The 25,472-nt window shown below is 38.8% G+C and overlaps 1 protein-coding gene across 1 annotated transcript in view; it reads left to right on the top strand.

Moving 5' to 3' along the window:
* LOC127453512 (myocardin-like) overlaps nucleotides 1–24,579 on the top strand; it is a gene marked incomplete at its 3' end in the record, with an annotated part of 30,579 nt that extends 6,000 nt beyond the window's left edge. Inside the window, exons 3-16 of the mRNA XM_051719933.1 lie at nucleotides 3,505–3,561; nucleotides 4,091–4,146; nucleotides 4,830–4,896; nucleotides 5,346–5,471; nucleotides 6,023–6,198; nucleotides 6,386–6,529; nucleotides 6,643–6,947; nucleotides 9,920–10,058; nucleotides 10,181–10,615; nucleotides 11,162–11,275; nucleotides 11,483–11,620; nucleotides 11,770–11,824; nucleotides 11,981–12,383; nucleotides 24,486–24,579. Coding sequence (XP_051575893.1) covers nucleotides 3,505–3,561; nucleotides 4,091–4,146; nucleotides 4,830–4,896; nucleotides 5,346–5,471; nucleotides 6,023–6,198; nucleotides 6,386–6,529; nucleotides 6,643–6,947; nucleotides 9,920–10,058; nucleotides 10,181–10,615; nucleotides 11,162–11,275; nucleotides 11,483–11,620; nucleotides 11,770–11,824; nucleotides 11,981–12,383; nucleotides 24,486–24,579 — 2,309 coding nt within the window. The remainder of the gene's footprint in view (nucleotides 1–3,504; nucleotides 3,562–4,090; nucleotides 4,147–4,829; nucleotides 4,897–5,345; nucleotides 5,472–6,022; nucleotides 6,199–6,385; nucleotides 6,530–6,642; nucleotides 6,948–9,919; nucleotides 10,059–10,180; nucleotides 10,616–11,161; nucleotides 11,276–11,482; nucleotides 11,621–11,769; nucleotides 11,825–11,980; nucleotides 12,384–24,485) is intronic.
* Between the last annotated feature and the right edge of the window lie 893 nt (nucleotides 24,580–25,472).

Raw genomic sequence — 25,472 nt, 5'->3', positions numbered from 1 at the left:
CGAAAAAAAAAAAAAAAAAAGAAATCAATTTATTTGTCATAAAAAAAAAGCTTAAAAAGGACCCAAAAGTACATCAAACAAAACATCAAACAAAAAACAAGTCTTAGTGCTAAACAACGCAAGTTCTCTTGTGAACACGCAAGCCACTATAAACAGACTTCTCTCATAGTGCTTTGAATGTGCAATGGACATCAAGATTTTCACCTAAAAATGTATTACATTTCGGGTTGTTTCTCACCCAATATTGCCTTCTGAAGACTTGTATGAAAAATTAAGCATGCATGCATGGACTACTTTTATGATACTTTTGGGTCCTTTTCAGTGCTTTAAAGTGAGTGCCCTGCCATTCTATTGACAAGACCAGTATATTCTTTAAAATTATTTTTTTTCAGCTTCAGAAAGTCATATGAAAAAACTGTGACAGAATTTTTATTTTACTTTTCCTTTAAGAATTTTTGCATTCAATTTTGCATTAATTAAAAAATGTTACAGAAAACAAATTATAATTGTAGGATTTGTGATTTAGTTCCATGAGAGTATTATTTAAATTTTTTCTCTATTGTCAGGAAACAAAAATGATTTAATTCTAACCCACATCTTACACTGAATTAGAAAACATTTGGGTGTTTTGATTATGTATTGATGTTCTAGCGTTCTCAACAGTGATCTTAACAGGTGGCATTACAGCTGAGTAGAATGTTACAACCTTAAACTCTCATTTTGTATCTGTGCCATTATGCGGTCGAGCACACCAATCATCATTACTAGAAGCTGCTATGCACGGCATTCCGTGATTTTTTTATTCCAGTATTCCAATCTGATTTGGTCTTATGTCACTCAATATGTCATTCTCTTTATGAGTAAAGTAAAAAGAGGAAGAATTTATTTTGCACAAATGACAGCAAGGGAGTGAAAGAAAAAGGGAGAGACAGCTGGATGGGGGATGGGAGGGTAACAGAAATAGACCCTCAGAGGGATAAATAGTTACCCCCTTCCTCTCACGTCCACTCTCAGATCTCAAAACTCAGCATAGAGGTGCATCATGGGAAAAGCCACCATTCCTCATGACTCCTCCCACCTCTGACCTAGCCATAATTCACCTGCTGCTTTAATCATGTGTTTGTGTGTGTATATGTGCTTTTAGATGTTCCATAATCAGTAACTGGGTTTCCATCCAACTATTTTTATGCGCATTTTGAAATTGTACAAAAGAAATCCTGAATCGAAATGCTTCATATGTGAATAAACTCTCAAAATCCAATCAAAATTTAAAGTGCTAGGCAGAGGTGGATTTTCCAAAGTTTCGCATTAGTTAAATACGCAGGTGATAGAAACAGTTTATTCGCAAATCTTTGATGTTTTCGGACAATTTGTGCATGTGTTATGATTGTGTGCTAGTCTGATGTGACTGGCCCAATGAAAAGTCTGACTTTGGCACACAATTCTATGAGCATGGCCCTTGATATTCGGAAGTGTTTAACCCACAGCTGGTCATTAAAGTGGGTCCTCACAATCCGCCAGTTTTGAGATTGGGCGCTCCCAGGTATGCGGAGGCTGGCGGCATACGGGCATCGCAGCCATTTGAGCCCTCATTATATCAGATATTACATTTATTTTGTGGCGTCTCCTGGCAGAATTTAATAAAAATGAGGTACAATTGCTCCAGTTCTGCAAATAAAACTCTCCCCGAAGCAAGGAAGTCATTCAGCTGCTCCATCATGACATGGCAGCTCCCTCAATATGTGCATGACATAGTGGATGGAAATGTGCAACAATTTGTATTTTCTTAAGTTTAATTTTTAGAAATGTGCTTAAAATTTTTTAAACATTAAGATGGAAGCCCAGCTACTGACTGCATGTTTGTGGGTCATATAAGTGGTGAATGGTGTATGCACATAAGACTAGGATAGTGAATAGTGTTTGTATGTTCCCAGTGGCTAATATATGCTATAACAGATAACAGATTTGTATTAGATTGCACTACGTATGTGTATGTGTGTGTGTATGTACGTACAGTATGTGTATAACTATTTTTTATTATTATCTATGTCTTGCTGCTGTTTTTGTATTGTTTTTGTATTGTTGTACACTGGACGCTCCTGTCACCAAGACAAATTCCTTGTATGTGTAAGCATACTTGCCAATAAAGCTGATTCTGATTCTGATATGTTATGGATTTATGATCATCCAAAGGCACTGAGTGGTGCAAAGTACTTGACATGTGCTGGGCTTACACTCATAAAAGCTAAATGATCTGCATAATATAACATTGCACATCCTACAGTGTGAGAAACTCAGGCTTTAGAACTTTTGTGAAACACAATGGCTATATTCACACCACAGCTGAATGTGACTCAAATCTGATTTTCTGCCCAAATCCGATTTTTCACATTACATTTTAAATGTAGCCCATATACCTGAGCATGCGAATAACAAACTCTGGCATGTTCATCATTACACTATAAATAATTCATTAAATTACAATTAAAAATGTAATTAGCTGTTTAAAAAAAAAAAAAAAAAAAAAGTGGAAAGGACATTTAATGTCAATATATCTAATAATATGTCAGCAACTAAGAAAGACCTTCTTGAAGAAATTCTCAGATTTCCTTTGACTTGCTTGTATTCGCTTTTTTTTCTCTCCCCTTTTCTCCCCAATTTGGAATGCCCAATTCCCAATGCGCTCTAAGTCCTCGTGGTGGCGTAGTGACTCGCCTCAATCCAGGTGGCGGAGAATGAATCTCAGTTGCCTCCGCATCTGAGACTGTCAATCCATGCATTTTATCATGTGTCTTGTTGAGCGCATTACCACGGAGACCTAGCGCGTGTGGAGGCTTCACGCTATTCTCCGCAGCATCCACGCAAAACTCACCACGAGAGCGAGAACCACATTATAGCAACCACAGGAGGTTAACCCAACGTGACTCTACCCAACCTAGCAACTGGGCCAATTGGTTGCTTAAGAAGCCTGACTGGAGTCACTCAGCACGCCCTGGATTCAAACTTGCGACTCCAGGTGTGGTAGTCAGTGTCTTTACTTGCTGAGCTACCCAGGCACCTGTATTCACGTTTTGATACAGTTTGAGAAATACAGAAACTGTTTTCTGTGCGAGCAGAGCATTAACAGTACATAAATCTATCTCTGTATCTTTTCATGCTCATATTTTACTACATGTAATCCAAACAAATCACTGAACCCAACTGTTGAGACTATAATTTATTTTCTTTCTTTAAAAAAACTGAATGCTTTAACTATAAAAGTATTGACTCACAATCAAAAGTTTTAAACAATAACATGTCTATATATGCCGAAAATCAAGTGCACAAATGACAAATGTTGTGCTAGATTGATGTAAAATTCACATTAAACCTAACCTGTCTGTTCACTGAAGGTACACTGGAGATACATATGATGTGCGGTGTGAACGTATCCAAAGTGTGTATTTCAAATAGTAAATTTTTATGTAAATATTGTTTTATTGCAAATATATATATTTTTTTCAGTTCTACAGTTGAGAATACAGAACCGCAGACAGCAAAATGAACTTAATAGAGAGTCTGGTGAGTTTTTGTGTGTGTATTTATGAATTCTGATCATTGTGCTTGACAAGACACTCTCATAACTTTTATCGACTTATCCTGCACCACCTGCAATGTCACTTTAGTCTCTTATTTAAACGACATTCAAACATCACTCTGGTGCAGTGTCTGAGAATTCCATTCGTTTAACCAAGGTTGAACTTAATGGCTCGAAAATATCTATAATAAAATTATTTTACTAGTAAATGTATACCATAATAGAACATATTATGGTTGAACCAAATTCTGTTTTTTTGCGACATTATAATGTGATAATAACTGAAGTTTTTCAAAGATTTAATGGAATACTCCAAAATGAGGTGTAAATGTCATAAGAGTGTCCTTTTGGTGGTGACGGATAAAATGTTTCCTGCCCTAGCTTGGCAATAAGAGGTCTTCATGAAATTTCCCTCCTGCTGGGCAGGAAAATAAGAATATCTTTGATTTATACTTTTCAAACTATTAGCAGCTTCTTGTCTTCAACTTATTTTGTTCTTTCTCTCCACTGTAGGCACAAAGACCCCTGTCCCTGATAAAACTGGAGAGAAAGAAGTCAGCAATGGCTTGGTGAGCCATTAATTATCTCTGTGTAAAGTGGGGAAATATAGAGCTTGAATCACTTTTGACAATAGATGTGCTTCTCTATACTAGATAACGTAGATAGCCAATTAGCAAAATCATTTACACTAACTGACTGAAATTTTATCAACTTACAAAACTTTAACTTCATTTGAGGGAGACATTCTATACTAAAACATTCAATGGTTGGATCTAATGGCTTCCACATTTGGATAAACTCCACCAGCAGTATTTTGAATGCAATTGTTTATATTAAAACAGCAAAAACAGGGTGCCAGTGTAGATAATCAGAAAAATACAGGTGACAAAATTATCTGATAATTGATATGAGTTGGTCTTCAACCTCTTTAGCATAATTTAATGTTTGTAATTGCATGTCAAGACACTGTTGCAAACTATTAGTATTAGTTGGGAAACACTGTTAGCACAGTTAATTGTGTTGTAGTAAGGCAGTAAACAGCAGCTGGTTCAGCATAATTACTGTCAGGAGAAAAAAAAAAAGATAAATCTTAGAAGCTCAAAGGAGATGTTACAAACCAATGAGAACAGTTCTTTTTGGGTTCACCTTTGTACTTTCTTTCACAAATACTATTGGTAATACATGTTTACAGTAATGTGATAACATTTGCTGCTGATAACAGCTGATCTGACTGGGCTATTTCCCAATGCAGCATCAGACAGAGGATGGCTCCACTCAGAAGTCGCCCCCTAGTGGTCTGACTGCTCAAACTGCACCAGGTGATGCATCATCCGTGGCCATTGAGAGTTTTCCAATATTTCCTGACCTTCAATCATAGAAGAATATCACAATACCTTTACTAAACAAAGCCCTAACCTTAAAGCTAGAATGAGCATTTTTTCCCATTAGCTATTCATACATCCACTGGTCTCCATTCATCAAATAGCTCTTTGTGTTTGTAAGTCATGCAGCTGAAGGTCCTTCAGTATTGAACTTATTGTTAGCAGCTTTCTGAATGACTGAATTGTATTACCTAACAACAAATAATTTTGTGAAAAATCATTTATAGTGGCTTTAATATCTGTCTTGAAAATATTCCCCCTTTTTCTCTTTTCCTATTATAAAGCAGAGCAATTGATCTGCCATGCACATTCCCCATCTTCTCTCACTATACATTTTTTCTCTCACTAATTCTCTTACTCTCTCTCTCTATGTCTCTCTCACACAGACAGGGGTTATGGTGGTGCTCACAGGCAGAAGAAGGCTCGTCTGGCTGAGGATCTGCATGAGAAAATCCAGAGAGGGCCTGGACCACTTGATCTCCTGCAAAGGAATATCCTGCCTCTTGAGAACAGTGAGTCATTTAACTGAAATGATGCCTAATAAACTGAAAATGAACTCAGACATTAAACTCCTTAATAAACATACACACTGTGCACACCACACATTAATACTCAATGTACATACAAAACTTTAAAATTTGACATTTTAATTAAATTTGTATCTTATTAAACTTCCTCAGCAAGGTGATAGAGCTTTTTAACATTAACTGTGGCCATTTTTTTTTTTTTTTTTATGTTGTGGGGACCAGTAAGGCAGTCAAAAGCAAAACTGATCAGTTACCAATGTCATTGTAAAAATGCGCTTTTGAAGTTTTGAAGCCCTGATTAATCTATTAAATGATCAAAACTGTCCTATAACAGAGAGGTGACCATGACAAAGTGAGTAGTAACTGTTTTAATTGAGGGATAAAATGACTGAGTGTGTAACAAAAGCCATACATTATACTATATTTGACTAAAACACTTGTAGGATACTGAATATTGTATATTTCACATTATATTGAACTTTGCTGCAGAAAAGCTCATACCTAACCTGTTTTCTTTCTAATTCCCTTTGCCTCAGCTCCTTCATTGCCATCAGATGTCTTTGAAGATAACAACTCTTCCTCCTCTGCATCTCCCGAGCAACTCGGGAAGCACCAATCTCCTGGCTTCTCGTCATCACCTGGGCTAGGCGGTGACCAATCGCTGAGTGATGCGTCACCTTTTGCTCCGCCCATCAGCCCAAACAGTGTACAGGTAAAGATGTGTTAAGGGGCATAAAACAAAGACTCAGTATCCCACAATTTTTTTGTTAACACAGCACCTTTTTCCTTTTTCCTATTTCCCCCTGTCTTCTTCAATTTAATTTAAGTTCAGGTTAAAATAGCTGAAAAAAATTATGGTTGTTCCACATTTTCACCACTGCCAATCCATCTTTACTAAGCAGGGCAGATTGGCGTTGCTCCCGGCAACCGAGTGCATCAGCCAGCCAATGACCATGCCAGTAACAGGGTCAAACACTATATCAACGACTGGGAGACCCAAAGGGATGTATATTCCCTCCCAGACACCTCCACTGCTGCCAAAGGTACACAATCACACAGAGATTTCCACGCCCCATTTCATCTCTCTTCCATTCCCTCATTTCTTGTAATTTTGCCAAATTGTATTTCTCACATTCTCTCTATGTATGCTTCCAAGACAGCACAGCCTCCAGCTCCACCTTCTCATTCCATTCTGGTTGGGTCCTTAGCCTCATCCCGCCCTCCACGGCCACGAAAGCCTCGCGACTCTAAACCCAAAATGAGGAAGCTGAAATACCATCAGTACATTCCCCCAGATCAAAGGGCTGGGACTGGAAGCGGAGGTGGCAACACTTCACAAAAGAATAACAACAGCCAGACTCTGCCCATTGATTCCTCCTACTCCCACCTCTTGCAGCAACAGCAGGTGTTTTTACAACTACAGATTCTTAACCAACAACAACAGCTCACTGTGCCAAACAGGTAAACCACCAACGTACCCATAACAAAGACAATGAAATGTACAAGTAGTTTATTAACCACAAGAACAAGGTATGCCTATAAGATGCTCAGTACATTTACATGTGCAGTTATAATCGAGCTACAGTGGATTTTTGCATAATCAAGCTACAGCCTTTATCTGTTTGTCCAAGTGTACACTGTAAAATCTATTTAGTTGGCTTTACTTAAAAAAGCATGCAAACTGATTGCTTTTAAAAATCTAAGTAAACATACTTATTTGGCTCAAGTAAAGTGGACTAGAAATTGCATGTGTTTCTCCAGAGAAGTACTTGTGTCATCAACTTCACCTAATGTCGTCTTCTCAAAGAGCGAACTGAACCATTTAAGTAAACTAGTTTCAAATAGACTTGACTCTGTGATATCATTATAACTGTCATTAAAGTAGTATCGTTTTTTTAACTTATTATTTATCAGTAAATAGAGTCACAGCAATTTTGACTAGAAATTTATGACTGGACACTGCATCATTGAGGACATTGCATTCACCCCAATATTTCTTAGTGCACATTAAACAGCACTTTTGTAAAATATTAACATTTATTTGGAGTAAGTCTAATTTCACCAGTGGAAATGCTAATCACCCTAATGGTGACTTCACACAACTACTAACCGACTACAACAAAATAACAATAGTTAAAAGAAATAAAACTATATACACCTTTATTACAATTAATATTATATTTCCCTATAAGTTCCCTTGTCTTGACCAAACACACATAATTTATTTAAGCGCAAGTACCTATGAGTAATCCCCTACATCCTCAATTTTGTAGATGACCATTTTGAGTCATTAATTGGCACTTATAGATTTGAGTTATGATTCCAAAATGTTAAATTTCAAGTAATGTATCATTTGGCTTACTCTGAAATAGTAACTTGATTAAAACTATTAAGAATAGTAAAATAATAAGCTTAAGTAAAGTCAGCTAATTAATTTAATTTGAGATAGCTATTAGTATTAACATGACACAATGAGTAATAAGTAATGTAGATGTTTTCCGGTTTACCTTTTCTGTAAAGCTCACTTCTGGCTTTTTGGCAAAATATTTTTTTTTTTAAATCACCAATCCTCATTTTCCGTCCATCCATATAAGAATGTTCAGCTCCTTCAGCTGAAACACATGAATGCAGTCTCCTCATCCATCTAAAAATGCATGTTCCTAGCATTCGCCATGATTCACCTCTACCTCGTGTTTGTAGCAATCTACTTAAAGGTGCAATATGTAACATTTTTCATGTAATATTCACCTTTTTTTGTCAATGTGTGAATGGCTTGTAACGCACCTTAAAAAATGAGCCCTTCCCGGACTTCCTAGGTTGCCTATTAAAGCATTTAGACTGATTTTCATGCAAAGGGAGCAGGTTGATTTTACCGGGAAAATCCAAAGGATGTGACGTTTATGTGCGCTCCCGAGAGCCTTGCCTCAGACAGTAGCTTCTCTTCCGCTATTCAACAGCGACAACAAATTGCAACACTAGGTAACGTTATCTTAGAGATGGAATCCAGCAAATGTCCAGCTCCTAGCACAACACCGACTCCTACACAAACTCAAAACCGTCTGGCTAAGCGGAAACGTGATCGTGGTCGAGCATAAACTAGAGTGAACATATACAGGGCATTTGATTCCTGGAGGGACCTTCGTTCAGTTTTGGGGATCAAAATCGACCCTGAATTTGCCGTTCTTCTTATTAGACAGGTAAGATTACATAGCTGCAAAGCATGTGAAATATAGTGCCATAGGGATTGATATGTGTAATTTTAGCTAACTTGATCTTGCCTGCTAACGCTGGCAAATTGCATGATACCTTGCTTCATAACTTTCAAATAATTTCAACGATCTTCTCTTTATACTAAAAGTCAGGTTAATGTCAATGTTAATCTGTAATTATTCAGCAAGGTAAACTACAATAACACATGAAATGAATGCTAGACAATGTTCAAGATAATGCAAAAAGCTCCATTCATTAGTGTAACTTAACTTGGTTATACAGAAAATATATACAATCTATTATTATAAAACAATAGCACATCGATATATCAAAATGACAGTTGTGATGAAATCACATCAATACATAATTGTGTCAACATATTTATAATGTACAGCCTATTTTATAAACAGTTACTGTCATCATCCACCAAATTTAGCTATCAGCTATTAATAAAGCTGGCTAGCTAGCTAACGCCGACGTAGGCTATCATATAAATGCAGTCAATGTATCATGCAAAGAAAAGTGATTACTTCAAAATACAGTCTCGCATAGTCAGACCTATACCCACACTTTGTTTTAGCCCTGTTCCAGCACTGGAGAGTCAAATATAATATACAGTCTCAAAGTTTGCAGTAAAACAATCATAACTGAGTAATTTTAATTATGCTACCTCATCTGTTAGCATGATGCCGGTGAATCACGTTCAGCCTCTTTGTACATTATGTCATTGTTTTGGTCGATGCTCGCATCCCTATGGAGTGTGTGCACGATCATGAGCAACAGGTAGATGGCTGCAGTTCACTTAATGGCCACAGGTGTCATTAATAACAAGGGTTTCTGAATCTTACATACTGCAACTTAAAATATACGAATGGATTAAATACATGACTGGGTTAAATACACATTGTGCATCACCTCAAACTTTCAGAGCATGAACAATGCAGAGGCCAACAGTGGTCAGATTACCATGTACACATGCTGCATGAAGCCGAGCAGGAAACTGCATCATCTAGGTGTTTTCGGTAGATTTCTCAAAAAACTAACTGGCACAATTTCAGTCGATAGTCCAACTGAAATCAAAATTGTTAATGTACTGACTGTCTGCATATACTGTATTCTTGAGGATTCAAATGTATACTGTGTTCTGAATGGTAAAACATTTTGTAAATATTCTGTGATCAGTAAAGACTAATAAATATCTATTTTACACCTCCAAACAATAGTGAAAACCAGTTGAATATTTCCGGAACCACACCTCAAAGCTCCCCTCAGTCTGGAACACCATCAACATATCCCTCCACGCCTGATACGAGTCCCAGCCACCAGGCAGAGTTACTTCCTTCAAACCTAGATGACCTAACAGTAAGATCTGTATTGGTCAAGATGGCATTTAAATCGATTATAAAATAAGTCTTTATAAAAAAAAAATTATATGCAATGTTTGGAGAGAATTGTGAATATATAAAATGTTCCCTGTTTCTCAGGTGTCAGTGCTTCGTCAGCAGTTGCGGAAACGTGGACTCCCTGTTTCTGGCACTAAGCCTGCACTGCTGGAGAGACTTCGTCCTTTCCAGATGCCTCGTCCCCCGGTAACCCTCGCTCCACTTTGCCAGCTTGGGGCCACATTAGAACCCTCTCACCCTGCTGGCCTCAACCAAATCCCCACCAGTGAAGATGCCACCACCAACCCGGCTCAGATGTACATTCATACCCCGGGATTAGCAGAGCAGAGCTTGGCTGGTGATGGTTACCTCACATCTCCTTCTGCTGGCTCCAGCCCCAGCATACATACACCCTCCCCTCCAATGCCCTCTGGTGCCATATGGAGACCAGGCCAGGCAGCAGATGAGCTTAATGTGGAGCTGGAAATGAAAGAGAGGGTGAGGAGCAGACCTAGAGAAGGAGTAAAAGACACTCAGGTGATTATAGATAACTGACTGATGGGAAGGGGATAAACAACTAAGTTAAACATTAATCATTGATTAATAATGTAATCTGAATCATTTGGCAATAGTTGTATGGTTTTCACCATTTAATTGTAATTAAATTACATTAAACAATCTTCATGTAATACGTATAAAACAATTGCATAAACAGCTGCATTAAAGCATTAGATTGAGCTTTCATTTGTTGCATTTTCCTTGTATGTAACATAAGCATTTTGTTAGGCTCTTTATTTATTTTAAATCTACATAAGCAGGCCACATGGAAACAGAAAACTCCACAGATTTCTGCAGAATTGAAACATCATTTTCAAAGTTCTACATATGCCCCACACTTTGCATTTTTGTTTATTTAATATTTTGGCTAATTTGGTTATATTTTCAGATAGAGTACCAATAAGGGTGTAGTACTCTCAGCTCCTTGTAACACATTTTACTGTTTAAATTGCTTCAGCAGAAATGTGAAAAAGTCTGCAGATAAGTACATTTGATATGCTGTTTCATTCCTTCTGTTTTCTGCAGATTTGTGGAGGTTCCCTTAATCCGTTCCTGCAACAGGACCCAGGATGCTCCAGAAGGAAACTGGACACAGATCGTCAGGAAGTGCTCTTTACATACTGCATTGGTGATGGGAAAGTAAGTACTTTGAGTATTTAGTGACATAGTACGCCCGTATAAGGACATATTACTGCATCATAAAATTGCATCTTGATATTACAAAAATAAATTTGCATTCTCTTTAGTGCAACAGGTTTGGGGCAATATTATCCCCCCAAAACATGCCCAGATGCATACTTGATCACTGAAGCTGATAACATTTTTCTTATTTATTCCTAATATCAGGTGAACTGTTGTCAGCTTTGCGATGTGATTGGCCAAGATTTTGATTTGCCCATGCAAATCACAGCCAGTCCAACACAAGCCTCACCTGCTGTCCGCAGTTTAGAGGAGGAGTTACAGGAGGCTATTCAAAGAGTGCAGGTAAGTGTATTTGTGTTTATGTGTTGCCTGCTGTCTTACAATTAACTAAGGTACGCAACTACTGATGTATTAATTGCTCTACATCAACAATGAGAAGTGACTTCGAACTTTGTTCGACTTCCTGTCTTCTATTTCTTTCACCATGTTAGATGGACCCGATTCAATCCATAGATGACATTCTGGATGAGACTATTGGTTGTTCAGGTAAGTGCCATTTGTACTGATCGCTCATAAACAACATCTGACATGCTGGTCATTGTTGGTAAATAGGTCATTCAAAATCTACTTAACATTTCAAAGACCATGACTTCACCATGAAATTATGTACTTACCTTTCAGATAACACTTCTCTCCTCACAGACCTCCAACAATCAGCCACTACTGTCCTGTCAGGCTCCTCCCCTGCCTCACAGCCCGACCAATCACAGTCTTCCAAGCGTCAAAAAGATGACAACTTCCTTTCCTCTCCTCTGTGCTCTTCGCTTCTTTTGGAGCTCCCTTCATCGCCTAACAACGCTCCGCCCCTTGGTTCTACCCCAGCTCAGCTTCCCCCTCCCCCTATCTGCACCACTCCACCATCTAGCTCGCTGTCCAGGAAAAGAAGGTCAGAGGTTCCTGCTTTTGACCCTGCTGACTGGCTTGAGTCCTTGACCTCTGGCCTACACACACTCACACCTCCTGCTGCCCCATTTCTAGAGAGTGACTTTGGCCTTGACTCAGACCTGAATGTCAACAGAGTCCTCGACCTGATGGTGGAGCAATGGTGAGGAAAGGGCGAAGTGTGCGTTTGTATGTGCGTATGTCTAATTGGATGCATGATTGGAAATTAACCACCTGTCAAGTCATGGTCCCAGGAGAGGTGACCTCCTCATCCTCTCATCCATTCTTCCATTTTTGCATCCATCCATTTTTGTCAACTTATGTGACCAAACAAATCTGACTTGTGTTGACTGCTAAGCTCTACTCCACGCAATGTCGAGAGAAAGAGACAGAAAGGGGAAAAAAAGAAAGAGAGAGAGATATGCTTTGGTACCTTGTTCGGAACAATTCACAAATCTTTGAGCATGTGCACATACACCACACAAAATTAATATATTATACAAAAAAGCGGGTTTTCTCATTGATTCGCCTCTTGCTTCATTGCCAGACAAACTGTCGGCATGTGGCAACCGTGTGGAGCAGTGGGAGTGTCAAACAATCTGTGTTTTTGCAGGGAAGTGTATGCGCTCCCTGTATGCGTGAATATGCTTCTCTTCGCTGTGTGTGTGTGTGTGTGTGTGTTTGTGTTGGCGTATACACACTTGCCAGCATGTTTTGTATCTACAATGCACCGTAAATGAGGTGCTTAAAGCACCAAATTGCACTTGTTTCTGTTTATACTGGTGTATATTTTTTTTTTCCATTTCTTGCAGTGTAACACACTGTTCGTATTAGTTATGTTCTGCTCTTTCTAGACTAGTGTATCATGGGGCTAGTGTTAACTCAAAAGCATTAGCTCAAAAATACAACCTCTAAATATTTAATGGTAGAATAACTGTTGCTACATTTAGGCACAAATATAGTGCAAAACAATGCTGGTCAAAGGCCAGTGTGTCTCTTTAGCTTGATTGCAACCTCAAATTAGGTAAGGACTTTGGGAGAAAACAGGCTTTTAAAGAAGCCAAATTTAATTTACTTGGAAAATCCAAAGGTCTTGACCCTTGATTATCAGCCCAAACAATGTGTACAAATTAAAGTGTGATCTTTCAACCTTTACTGTTTAAAGTTTCTTAATGGGACCCATACAACTTTGTCTACCATCGCTGTTTACAGAAATCTGACCTTTCGACTGCCCGTTGCTATTATGCACTGCTCTGGACATCGCAGTACATTACTCGGTGCAATATGCTTCCAAGAAAGGGCGAAGGGATACAACACATTTAAATGTCCAAAAAAAGTTGTGAAAACAATCTTTTTATTCTTTCCCAGTCTTATATGTGAAAATTAATGTGTGTATAGGACAATGTTTTTGATAATCAAAGATAATGTCCGGAGTTCAGTATGCACACAGGTGCTGGAGAATCACAGCATTTGTGCAGCTGGACCTTTATGTTACTCAAATGTACTGGACTTTTATTTCTGTAACCCCAGGACACAGACAACTCTGGTTGCTAAGCCAAATGTTGTGTAAAAATAAATCAACGACCAACCAACCAAAAAGCAAACCTTTTATGTGTTTGATCAGATATAGTAATTGATATATTTATTGAATTATTTATTATAACTCTGCCATCTATCCATGTTAAAATCATATTGTAAACTTAAAATTGTAAAATTAAAGTCTTAATTGATTTTCCCACCTGTCATTTTTTTATGAATGAAAATATTTAGTTTCAACAGAAGCATTGAACTGTGTCCTCTGATGAAGTCAGTATTTATAATCATTAAAGGGATAGTTTACCCAAAATTAAAATTCTCTCATTATTCACTTACCCTGATGCCATCCCAGATGTGTATGACTATCTTTCTTCAGCAGAACACAAATGAAGATTTTTAGAAGAAGATAGAGCTCTGTCAGGTCCTTGGGTGCCAGCACATTGATGGTCCAAAAGTCACATTTAGACATTAATCCATGCGACTCCAGTCAATCAGTGAATGTCTTTTTAAGCAAATTGATAAGTTTATGTAAGAAACAAGTTGATAATTAAAAAGTTTTTAACTTTAAATCGGCACTTCCGTCAAGGGCTCTGATGCAGTTTGAAATGGCTGAACTCTCATGTGACGTTTGTTCTTCTGCTGTAAATAAGTGCCGCTTCCGAATTCTTGCGTGAACTCGCCGACACGCTTACGTCACGCGACAGCTACGTGAGTCAACTGCTGTCAGGAAGCGTTTTTTAAAAGTTAATAACATTTTAATTATTGATTTATTTTTTACACAAACGTATTGATATGCTTCAGAAGACATTCAATGATCAACTGGAGTAGCATGTATTACTTTTATGCTGCCTAAATGTGACTTTTGATTTTTAATGTTCCCATCAAAGTGCTGGCACCTGTGTACTTGTATTATGAGGACCTGACAGAGCTCCATCTTCTTCTAAAAATCTTTGTGTTCTGCTGAAGAAAGACAGTCATAAACATCTGGGATGGCATCAGGGTAAGTGAACAAAATATTCCTTTAAGTTTGATCAATTAAAAACTATATGAAGGATGCATCAGAAGTGAATCTTGAAAGTAAAATAAGTATATTTTGAGTGTAATAAGTCATGGTGGTCATGGTAGTGATCACTGAGGTTTTTTCTTACAGGAAATGTAAAATGTCCCCCTAGGCTGCTTCTCAGTAAATCATTACACAGCCCAAACTGTTCCTAATGTGTTTTGTCAGCAATAAAGTCCGCTCTTTCTTACCCACTTTCAATATCAACTTTTGCTCCTTATTCCTGCTGGAAATGGGTTGAGCATGCAGTTTAATTTTCTGTTGAGTTCATATAACTTCCAAAAAACATTTGTAGATGGTTAGAACTAAGTGGGATCTTGATTGCTGCTCTATCTACACCAGGGTTAGGGTTATATGAAACTGCAAATCATCTGATCAGAGAAGGCCTTTGAAAACCCAGGCACCTGCTCAAAACAGAAGATGGATGTGAAAAATATGGATCAGGCCCCTTATGAAAAGATCTGCTTTCAGAATTGAAACACACTCCATATCGTTGATAATAATCCACACAAACTAATAAACTATTCAGTGATCCTAATAAATACAGTTTACAAATCCATGCATTATTCATGTTTGTTACCTTTTGCAAAGCAGTTTCAGTTTCTCTGTGGCTTAATTACTGAATGTGTTAATTTGATTGCTCAGAATGTTTGACAAGGGGTGTGAGCTCACAAATACAATGTGACACATCCATATCAAAGAAAATAAGTTGATGGCAGCTTATAAAGTACCCCGACATATTTTTATTTATGTTAACAACATGTGTCCTTTAGATATGATTCATGAATATTGTTGTTTATGTAATACTAATATAGTTTTAGTTTGCATTACTGCAAATTATTTTATAATTTGACAGTTTTTACAAAATTACAGTGAAAGCTAGAATTTCTGTGCCATCTAATTTCTAGCGTCATCAAGTGAAGTCTCGACAAATTTCACAACATGGAAACACCTGTTACAATTACCAACAAATTCAATCTGACATACTCAGACGAATTAAGATGAATAACATAGCATATGGCTCTTTTAGCATTAAATAACATAGCATCTCTGTTCTTCCTCAGTGGGGCTCCGCCGGGACGCACTGTAGGTTAGATCACTGGAAGAAGGTCAGGTTAGTTCGATCGCACACAACCGGCCCATCTCTTTCACCCCCTCGGGTGCTCGAGCGGAAAGAGTAACAGAGCATGATATTTCCATGGTTTTGAAATTGGGGTTCAAGAAAGTATTGCTGGGGGCTGTGAACGGTTATTGAAAGGAAAGGGAAATTTATTTAGAAATATACTGTATATTTTAAAATGTGGTTAATTTGTTCTAAAGCTGCAATGAACTCAATATGGCAAAGGATGCAAAGGTAGGTAAACACCAGTTTAGCATAATACGTTTTTTTTTATGCTATTCATGAACTTTATTATTATACAGTGCGTTACCAAGAAAATCTGGAAATGTTTGACTACCTCTGACTTAGTGGGATTGAACCAGTAAATACAAGTTATGTGTTTTGGCTGCAAAGCTGTGAGTGTGCTTGAAACACTGTATATAAATCAATCTGTTTCTGTATGCTACAGTATGTGTGTTTGTGTGTGAGACAGAAAGAGGCCATGAGTTTGAGGAGCTTGTGATCCATGCTGCCAGCCAGAATTTTTATTGATCCCTTAAGATTCTCTTACCTTGACCGATCATTTTTACAACTCAAGTCATATTCACTCCATTAAACACTAAAGACGGACCACACATCAGTACTACGTGATAGCTTTACTGAGGACTGGATACTTATGCATTGCTCAGGGGTCTGGTATGGTTAATGTTATTTTGATGATGTTTTTGTTACAACTTGTACTAAAATAATTGGTCTGTTTCAGACCTAAAATAAGATGCCCTGCTACCATGACTGAAAAGAGATGGAGCGTGGAGAAAAAAGAGATGGAGGAGTTCCATTTAAATGCCTCTCATAAGCAGGAGAGTCCATATGCCCCTTTATAATGGAACAGTAAATTAACAAGGAACGTTAGAAAGATGCAAAGAAAAAATAATAATATAGTTTTCTCGATTTTTCCCATTGGGCATTTCCAAACTGAGACTAACCTCTTGCTGACTGAATGAAATACAGTGTTAAATGGTGGCTCGTCTGGGCAGGAACATCAGGCTTTGAATAAACAGACTGCATTCCTGGAGATAAATAGATACATTTAGATATTCATGAGCTCATCATGCATGTATTATGTAAATGAAAGCTGCCACAGGCCCTACCTGCCCTAGGCCTTGAGGCAATCTTTTATTACTGCCTTTTTTAGAGAAAGTGCAATAATGGTTAATTGGCATGTTAAGCAATGATTGTTTTCGACTGTCCAAAGGCCATATATGGGTTTGTCTCCATCTAGGTAACGGTCAATGGTCCCAATGAGTCCATTTATAAATCAGCCACTAAACATGACAGAATAGATGGGATATGTAATAATAACCAATTAGCACAGTGCTGAAAAACACAAAGCAATTACACCCTTAATCAGCTGCACTCACTGACCCTCAGTTCCTCACAGGTTGATGAGTCATCAACACCATTGTAAAGGAGCTGCCCATAGAGGAATGAGTTGCCCTGACCTACTCAGACAGTGATAAACACACATAGGGATGCACATGAACAAGCAGTAGCCTTACTGAGACATACTGCAGTGCTACACCTGTTTACCACCGCCTTTCACTTTTTATTTTCATCTTTATCCTGGTCCTCAGGTCTATATTAAAATCAATTAGCAATCAGTTATGTTAGATTTATGTCCCACTTGAGCTTAGAATTCACACTTAAAGGGATAGATTTCCCCAAAAAGAAAATTCAGTCATTGTTTACTCACCCCTGTGTTGTTATAACCCCATTTGGCTTTCTTTCTATTTCTTAGCACAAATGGAGAAATTGTGAAAAAATGTTGTGCTCAGTGATGTCATACAATGGCAAAAATAAACGTGCAGAGTAAGGGTCAGTCAACAGTTTCACTAAATAATACATAATACATTACATCTGAATTATACTTTTACGTGCTTTTGAATCTTGAAGAGGTGGACACTATAAACTGCCATTATAACATCTCTGAGCACAATTTTTTTTTTCACAATTTCTCCCTTTGTGTTAAGAAAAATAAATAAAGCCAAATGGGGTTATAACAACACAGGGTTGAGTAAACAATGACTGAATTTTCTTTTTTGGGTGATCTAAACTTTTTACTCATTCTAAATGGGTTTGTTTTGTCTCTTCTTGTTAGCTATGTTATATTGTGATTTGTCATGTGAATTGGAATTCTTAGAACTACAGCAAATATTCAGATGACTTAAAGTGGACTTTGTTTACATTAAATCAAGATTGCTGTTGATTAATCTGTATTATAAAATGGATAGTTCCAGTCTTGGATACTAATTAGTCAATAGCCATGCTTTATTCACTATAAAAAGCAAAGATATGACCTCTTCACAAAGCTACTATTTGTATAATTGTGCAGCACTCATAGCTGACCATTATTTTTGTTGCATAGCTATGTTCTGTTACTGTTTACTGTCAGGAACTATAGCTCCTAACGGAAGGATGGCATTTAGTGATTTTACTTTAAAAAAAAAAAAAAAAAAAAAAAAAAAAAAAAATTACATTTTAATGAACTTTTCAGTCACTTGAGACTGTGCCATATTGAGAATAAAGTCATGGCTGAAGAGGTTGCTGGCACTCCACTTTGTGTTCTTTTGTACCTTATTGCTTAAAAGATTAGTTCACCCAAAAATGAAAATTCTCTCATCATTTACCCAACCTCATGCCATCCCAGTTGAATATGACTTACTTTCTTCAGCAGAACACAAACAAAGATTTTTAGTAGAATATTTAAACTCTGTGGGTCCATAAAATGCAAGTGAATGGGTGCCACATTTTTGAAGCTCCAAAAAGCACATCAAGCCATCATAAAAGTAATCTATTTGACTCCAGTAGATTAATTAATGTCTTCTGAAGCAAAATACTAGGTGTGTGTAAGAAATAGATCAATATGTGGTGATTGCGGACAGTTATTCCATCAATGTGCGCTACCTGCCGGCTTTCGCTGTTGCGCACTGTCTCTGTTCATAATCATGTCTCCCGCTGACCTCTTTTGGATGCACTCTACAATGTGGAACAGCCTTTCTGTGGGTCCCCCCTCAAGCCCGGGCCTGGGAAAAAAGGTCCAGTTGTCCCCCCGTGAATACCTTTGCTCCTCTGTTGTAAACAAAACTGCGCTTTTTTCCCCATATTTCATGCGTCAGTTCTCGCGTGAACTTGCCAATGCACTTACGTCAGGCCAGAGGCTGCCTGACTTCGACCCTTGTGAATTTACAGTAAAAAAAAAATGGTTTAAATATTGATCTATTCCTTACACACACCTAGTGTTTCAATTCAGAAGACATTCATTAATCCACTGGAGTTGTATGGATTACTTTTATGATGGCTATACAGTGCATTCATAAAATATTCAGACCCTTTCATTTTTTTCACATGTTGTTATGTTGTAGCCTTATGCTAAAATGTTTAAAAAAAATTCACATCAATCTACACTCCATACCCCATAATGACAAAGAAAAAACCTACAATAACCTACGATAACTTTGCAAATTTAATAAAAATTAAAAAATTAAAAAAACTGAAATATCACATTGTCCTAAGTATTCAAACCCTTTGCTATGACACTTGAAATTTAGCTCAGGTGCATCCCATTTCTCTGGATCATCTTTGAGATGTTTCTACACTTTGACTGGAGTCCACCTGTGGCAAATTCAATTGACTGGACATGATTTGGAAAGGCACACACCTGTCTATATAAGGTCTCACAGCTGAAAATGCATATCAGAGCAAAAACCAAGCCATGGAACTGCCTGCAGAGCTCAGAGACAGGATTGAGTCGAGGCATAGCTCTGGGGAAGGCTAAAAAAACCATTTTGGCTGCACTGAAGGCTCCCAAGACCACAGTGGCCTCCATAATTCTCAAATGGAAGAAGTTTAGAACAACTAGGACTCTTCCTAGAGCTGGCCGCCTGGCCAAACTAAGCAATTGGGGGAGAAGGGCCTTGGTAAGAGAGGTGACCAAGAACCCGATGGTCACTCTGGTTGAGCTCCAGAGATCATGTGTGGAGATGGGAGAAACTTGCAGAAGGACAACCATCACTGCAACATTCCACTGATCTGGGCTTTATGGCAGAGTGGCCAGATGGAAACCTTTCCTCAGTGCAAGACACATGAAAGCCCTCTTGTTATTTGCAAAAAAGCACCTAAAGGACTCTCAGACTGTGAGAAACAAGATTCTCTGTTCTGGTCTGAACTGTTTGGCCTCAATTCCAAGCATCATGTCTGGAGGAAACCAGGGACCGCTCATCACCTGTAAAATACCATCCCAACGGTGAAGCATGGTGGTGGTAGCATCATGCTGTGGGGATGTTTTTCAGTGGCAGGGACTGGGTTACTGGTCAGGGTTGAAGGAAAGCTGAACACAGCAAAATACAGAGATATCCCTAATGAAAACCTAGTCCAGAGCGCTCTGGACCTCAGACTGGGCCGAAGGTTCACCTTCCAACAGGACAATGACCCTAAGCACACAGCCAAGACAAGTGTGGCTTAGGGACAACTCTGAGAATGTCCTTGAGTGGCCCAGCCAGAGCCCAGACTTGAACCCAATCTAACATCTCTGGAGAGACCTGAAAATGGCTGTCCACCAACGATCCCCATCCAACTTGACAGAGCATGGCTTGATCTGCAGAGAAGAATGGCAGAAAACCCCCAAATCCAGGTGTGCAAAGCTTGTAGCATCATACTCAAAAAGACTTGAGGCTGTAATCGCTGCCAAAGGTGCTTAAACTAAGTACCGAGTTAAAGGTCTGAATACTTATGTTAATGTGATATTTCAGTTTTTTATTTTGAATAAATTTGCAAATGTAACAAAAATCTTTTTTTTGCTTTGTCATTATGGGGTATGGAATGTAGATTGATGTGAAAAAAAAATTAAATAATTTAAAGCATTTTAGCATAAGGATGCAACATAACAAAATGTGAAAAAATGAAGGGGTCTGAATACTTCATGAATGCACTGTATATGCTTTTTGAAGCTTCCAAAATTTGCCACCCATTCAGTTGCATTTTAAGGACCAACAGAGCTGAACTATTTTTCCAAAATGTTTTGTTTGTGTTCTGCAGAAAAGAGCAAGTCATATATATCAGGGGTGGCATGAGTGTGAGTAAATGATGAGAACATTTTTTATTTTTGGGTGAACTAGTCCTTTAATTCCATGCCATTTACAGTATACTTATGTGCATGTGAACAATGCAGTGAAACCTACAATATGCACCAAAACAGCTCACTTGTCCTTATATCGACCAAATTGCCTAAAAACAAACACATTGATGTATTGTTGTGACAATGAATCTGGAAGTATGTGAGGCTAGAGTTATGCCCACAAGTGGGTACAGCTGTGGGACAGCATGGTACACCTGACCTCTTGTCTTGTCCTTCAGTCTTTCACCTAATCCTGCCCCCATATATATATATTTTTTTGTCTTAAGCACAGTGAATTACTAAACTAGAGTCAGCATATGAAGCAGACACATGCATGCAGTGTTTGAGTGTTAGCTGAGTAGAAACACATTGTGGTGGATCTGTTGTCCCTGCTGGATGCCTGTTTGAACAGGTGGAACCGTGAGGGCCAAATTAACCCAGAAAAAATGATTACATAATGACCAACACATCATTACCGTACATATGTCAACACCGGTCAAGCATACAAGGTCAATACAGCTTAGTATTTCTCCTTCTGTTAGCCGATCAGTTCTGTTCAGCACTAATGGAGTTATTTTCGGTCTCCACCATATTGACTGAAATGTTCTTATTTACAGACAAGCACCTAACACTATGTTTAGTGAAGTCATGTTTTAGATATCAAGCATTTTTAAGCTTTGAAATGGTGCAGTGGATTATATATTTTTTAAAGTGTAGTGAAGACGCAAGTATGAATTTGCAGGTCAGATAGAGCAGAAAGGAGGAACGGAATTGAGAAGAGGTGGAAAGAGTCTTTAGGAGAGGAGTGAATAGAAAAAAATTGAGAGGGCTCTTTGAGTCTCAGGAGCTGTGCCTCTTGAGTTAGTGATTATAAGCTTTTTAGCATGTAGATAACAATCTGAACAGTACGGCAGGAGAGAGAGAAAGAGAGAGAGAGAAAGATAGAGGGAGAGTAATTACAACCTCAAATATAGCTGCAAGCAGCGATGATGGGCCCAAGCACCATGGGTCCATTTCCACCCAGTGGCTTTCGGAAAACAATGCAAGGTGGACACATGCATTTTTCATGCATTATTCTAAACAATTTTCAAGCAATTTGGGTAAATATAAGACGACTATTTTAAAGTCTGTTGTAAGAGCCACACTTCCTGCTGCCAGGGGTGGCGCTATGACCATGACCCAAAATAGTCACATCCATGAGATTAGCCCCCAAGTCTAAACATACATCTCAATTTTGATCTAAATCACACATTGCACACAACATGAGACATGAGACACTTTCTGTTTCCCATTTTTCATAATTAATTTAATGCCTCACCATGGCAACACTGTTCAATATATAAAAAATCTGTTCACAATTTAGCATCTTCAATGTCTTGGCATAATATTGTCTACATGAGAGACAATAAAATAAAAAATAAAATTATGAGTTTGATGAGATCTATATACCAGTTTTGGTGACTGTATTTGAAAATGGGGGTGCTACAGAGGCCGTCTTACAAGCCCATATTAAAGGGGGTGCTACAGAGCGCATGCCCCCCCTGCAACTTTTGCCCAGCCCTAATGAATGACAACTCTGATGTGGTTGCAAAATTTTATGAAATTTTAAGCATGCCAAGTGCCTCAAAAACACCCAAATATAGGACGAAAGGAAAAATAACAATGAATGCATTGCCATGGCAACAGTATTTAAGATATCAAATATTCCTTTACAATTTTACATCAACAGTGTCTTGACATTATTCTAAATAATTTTGAAGCAATTCATGTAAACACAAGAGGGCTACTTCAAAGTCTGTTAAAAGTGCCATACTTCCTGCCGCCAGTTGGTGGCGCTATGATCGTGACCCATAATAGCCGCATCAATGTGATCAGCCCTCATTACCAAACATACAGCTGAATTTATCAAAATCACACAATGCATACAGAAGATATAAGTGTAACAGTTATGAAGGTAAGGAGGAAGCTGGGACCGGCTTGACAAACACAGACATTCAGCTCCACCCTGCTCACCACAATAAGGCACTACCTATTTTCCATTTTTCACCATAAATGTATTGCTTCGCCATGGCGACACTGTTCAAAACATCAAAAATCGCAATTTAGAATTTACAATGTCTAGGCATGATGTTTCACAAATTTGGTGCCAGTCACATGAATCCCCTAGGAGTATTTAAAAGTTCAGAGCCTGTGATTTAAAAAAAATACACATTCAATCCAAAATGGCTGACTTCCTGTTGATGAGAAAAATATACTGTATATACCAAGTTTGGTGACCATAGGAGAAAATGACCCCACCACTTTAGTCAAAAGGTGGTGCTACAGAGCCCCCCCAGCCACACCCATGTGTTAACTTGCCTAATAGCTTACAACTCTGATGTGTGTGCCAAATGTCATGACATTTTAAGCATGCCAAATACCTCAAAAACATATGTATATATGAAAAAAGGAATAATAACATTTAATGTATTGCCATGGCAACAATATTTAAGATATCAAGAATCCCTTCACGGGGGCCTGGGTAGCTCAGTGGTAAAAGACGCTGGCTACCACCCCTGGAGTTCGCTAGTTCACTAGTTCAAATCACAGGGTGTGCTGAGTGACTCCAGCCAGGTCTCATAAGCAACCAAATTTGCCCGGTTGCTAAGGAGGGTAAAATCACATGGAGTAACCTCCTCGTGGTCGCTATAATGTGGTTCATTCTCGGTGGGGTGCGTGGTGAGTTGAGCGTGGGTGCCGCGGTGGATGGTGTGAAGCCTCCACACACGCTATGTCTTCGTGGCAGCGCGCTCAACAAGCGACGTGATAAGATTCGCGGGTTGACGGTCTCAGACATGGAGGCAGCTGGGATTCGTCCTCCGCCACCCGGATTGAGGCGAATGACTACGCGACCACGAGGACTTAAAAGCGCATTGGGAATTGGGCATTCCAAATTGGGTGAAAAAAAAAGAATCCCTTCACAATTTAAACCTGCACTCTCTTATATATATATATAATTTTAATCAATTCAGGTAAACATAAGAGGGATATTTTTCACTGAACTGAATACTCTCCTGGCCTCATTTGACTTGGAAAAACTACACACCACAGCAACTCATAGATCGGGCAACCAGCTGGACCTCATTTTTACACGTAACTGTACCAACTCAAATATTCTTGTTACTCCTTTACATGTCTCTGATCACTACTTTGTTCAATTCAACATGACCCTCCCATCTACATTAAAACAGTCTCCACCTTTGGTTTCCTTTTGCCGTAACCTCCGTTCTCTTTCACCCTCATGCCTTTCCACTGCTGTCTCTACCTCTCTTCCCACACTAAATGTAAACACTGCCACAGACACACTAAGCTCTACTTTAACAACCTGTCTAGACAACATCTGTCCTATCTCCTCTAGGCCAGCACATGCTACACCACCCACCTCCTGGGTGTCTGACGTCCTTCATGAACATCGGACTGACCTCAGGGCAGCTGAGAGGAGATGGCGGAAATCTGAAGATCCAGCAGATCTAGGTAAATATTAGTCTCTGCTTGCAACTTTTTCAGATAACATTAAATCTGCAAAAACCTCCTATTACCAGAACAAGATCAACAGCACCACAGACACTTGCAGCTTGTTTAGAACATTCAACACACTTCTCTGCCCTCCCTCTCCACCACCAGACACATCACTGACAGCAGATGTCTTCGCCACATTTTTTATTAATAAGGTTACAACCATCAGCAATACATTCTCAGCACCACACCCTGTCAAACACCTGTCTCCTGTATGCAACTCTTCTGTCTCTATGTTCTCTCCTCTGACTGACACTGAGGTCTCTATACTCCTCCTCTCCAACCACCCCACCATCTGTTCCCTTGACCCCATTCCTTCTCACCTTCTCCAGGCCATTTCTCCATCCATCCTACCTGCACTCACACACATAATTAACACATCTCTACTTACAGGCATTTTTCCCACTACATTTAAGCAGGCTCTAGTAACCCCGCTGCTGAAGAAACCCGCACTTAATCCCACACAAATAGAACACCACAGACCAGTCTCTCTCATCCCATTCATGGCAAAAACACTTGAAAGGGCAGATTTCAATCAAATCTCTGCCTATCTCTCACAGAATAAGCTGCTGGATCAGTCAGGCTTCAAAAGTGGACACTCCACCGAGACTGCCCTGCTGTCTGTCACTGAGTCGCTGAGATGGGCGAAAGCTGAATCCAGATCATCCGTCCTGATTCTGCTGGAAATTTCTGCAGCCTTTGACACAGTCAACCATCAGATCTTACTCTCTACCCTCTCCTCGCTGGGCATCACAGGAAGTGTAACTGACTGGTTTAATTCCTATCTCTCAGGTAGGTCCTTCAAGCTAGCCTGGAGAGGTGAGGTATC

The sequence above is a fragment of the Myxocyprinus asiaticus genome, chromosome 15 (assembly GCF_019703515.2).
Source record: "Myxocyprinus asiaticus isolate MX2 ecotype Aquarium Trade chromosome 15, UBuf_Myxa_2, whole genome shotgun sequence".
NCBI lineage: Eukaryota > Metazoa > Chordata > Actinopteri > Cypriniformes > Catostomidae > Myxocyprinus > Myxocyprinus asiaticus.
Note: the sequence above shows the minus strand (reverse complement) of the source record. Positions and strands in the feature narration are given on the sequence as shown.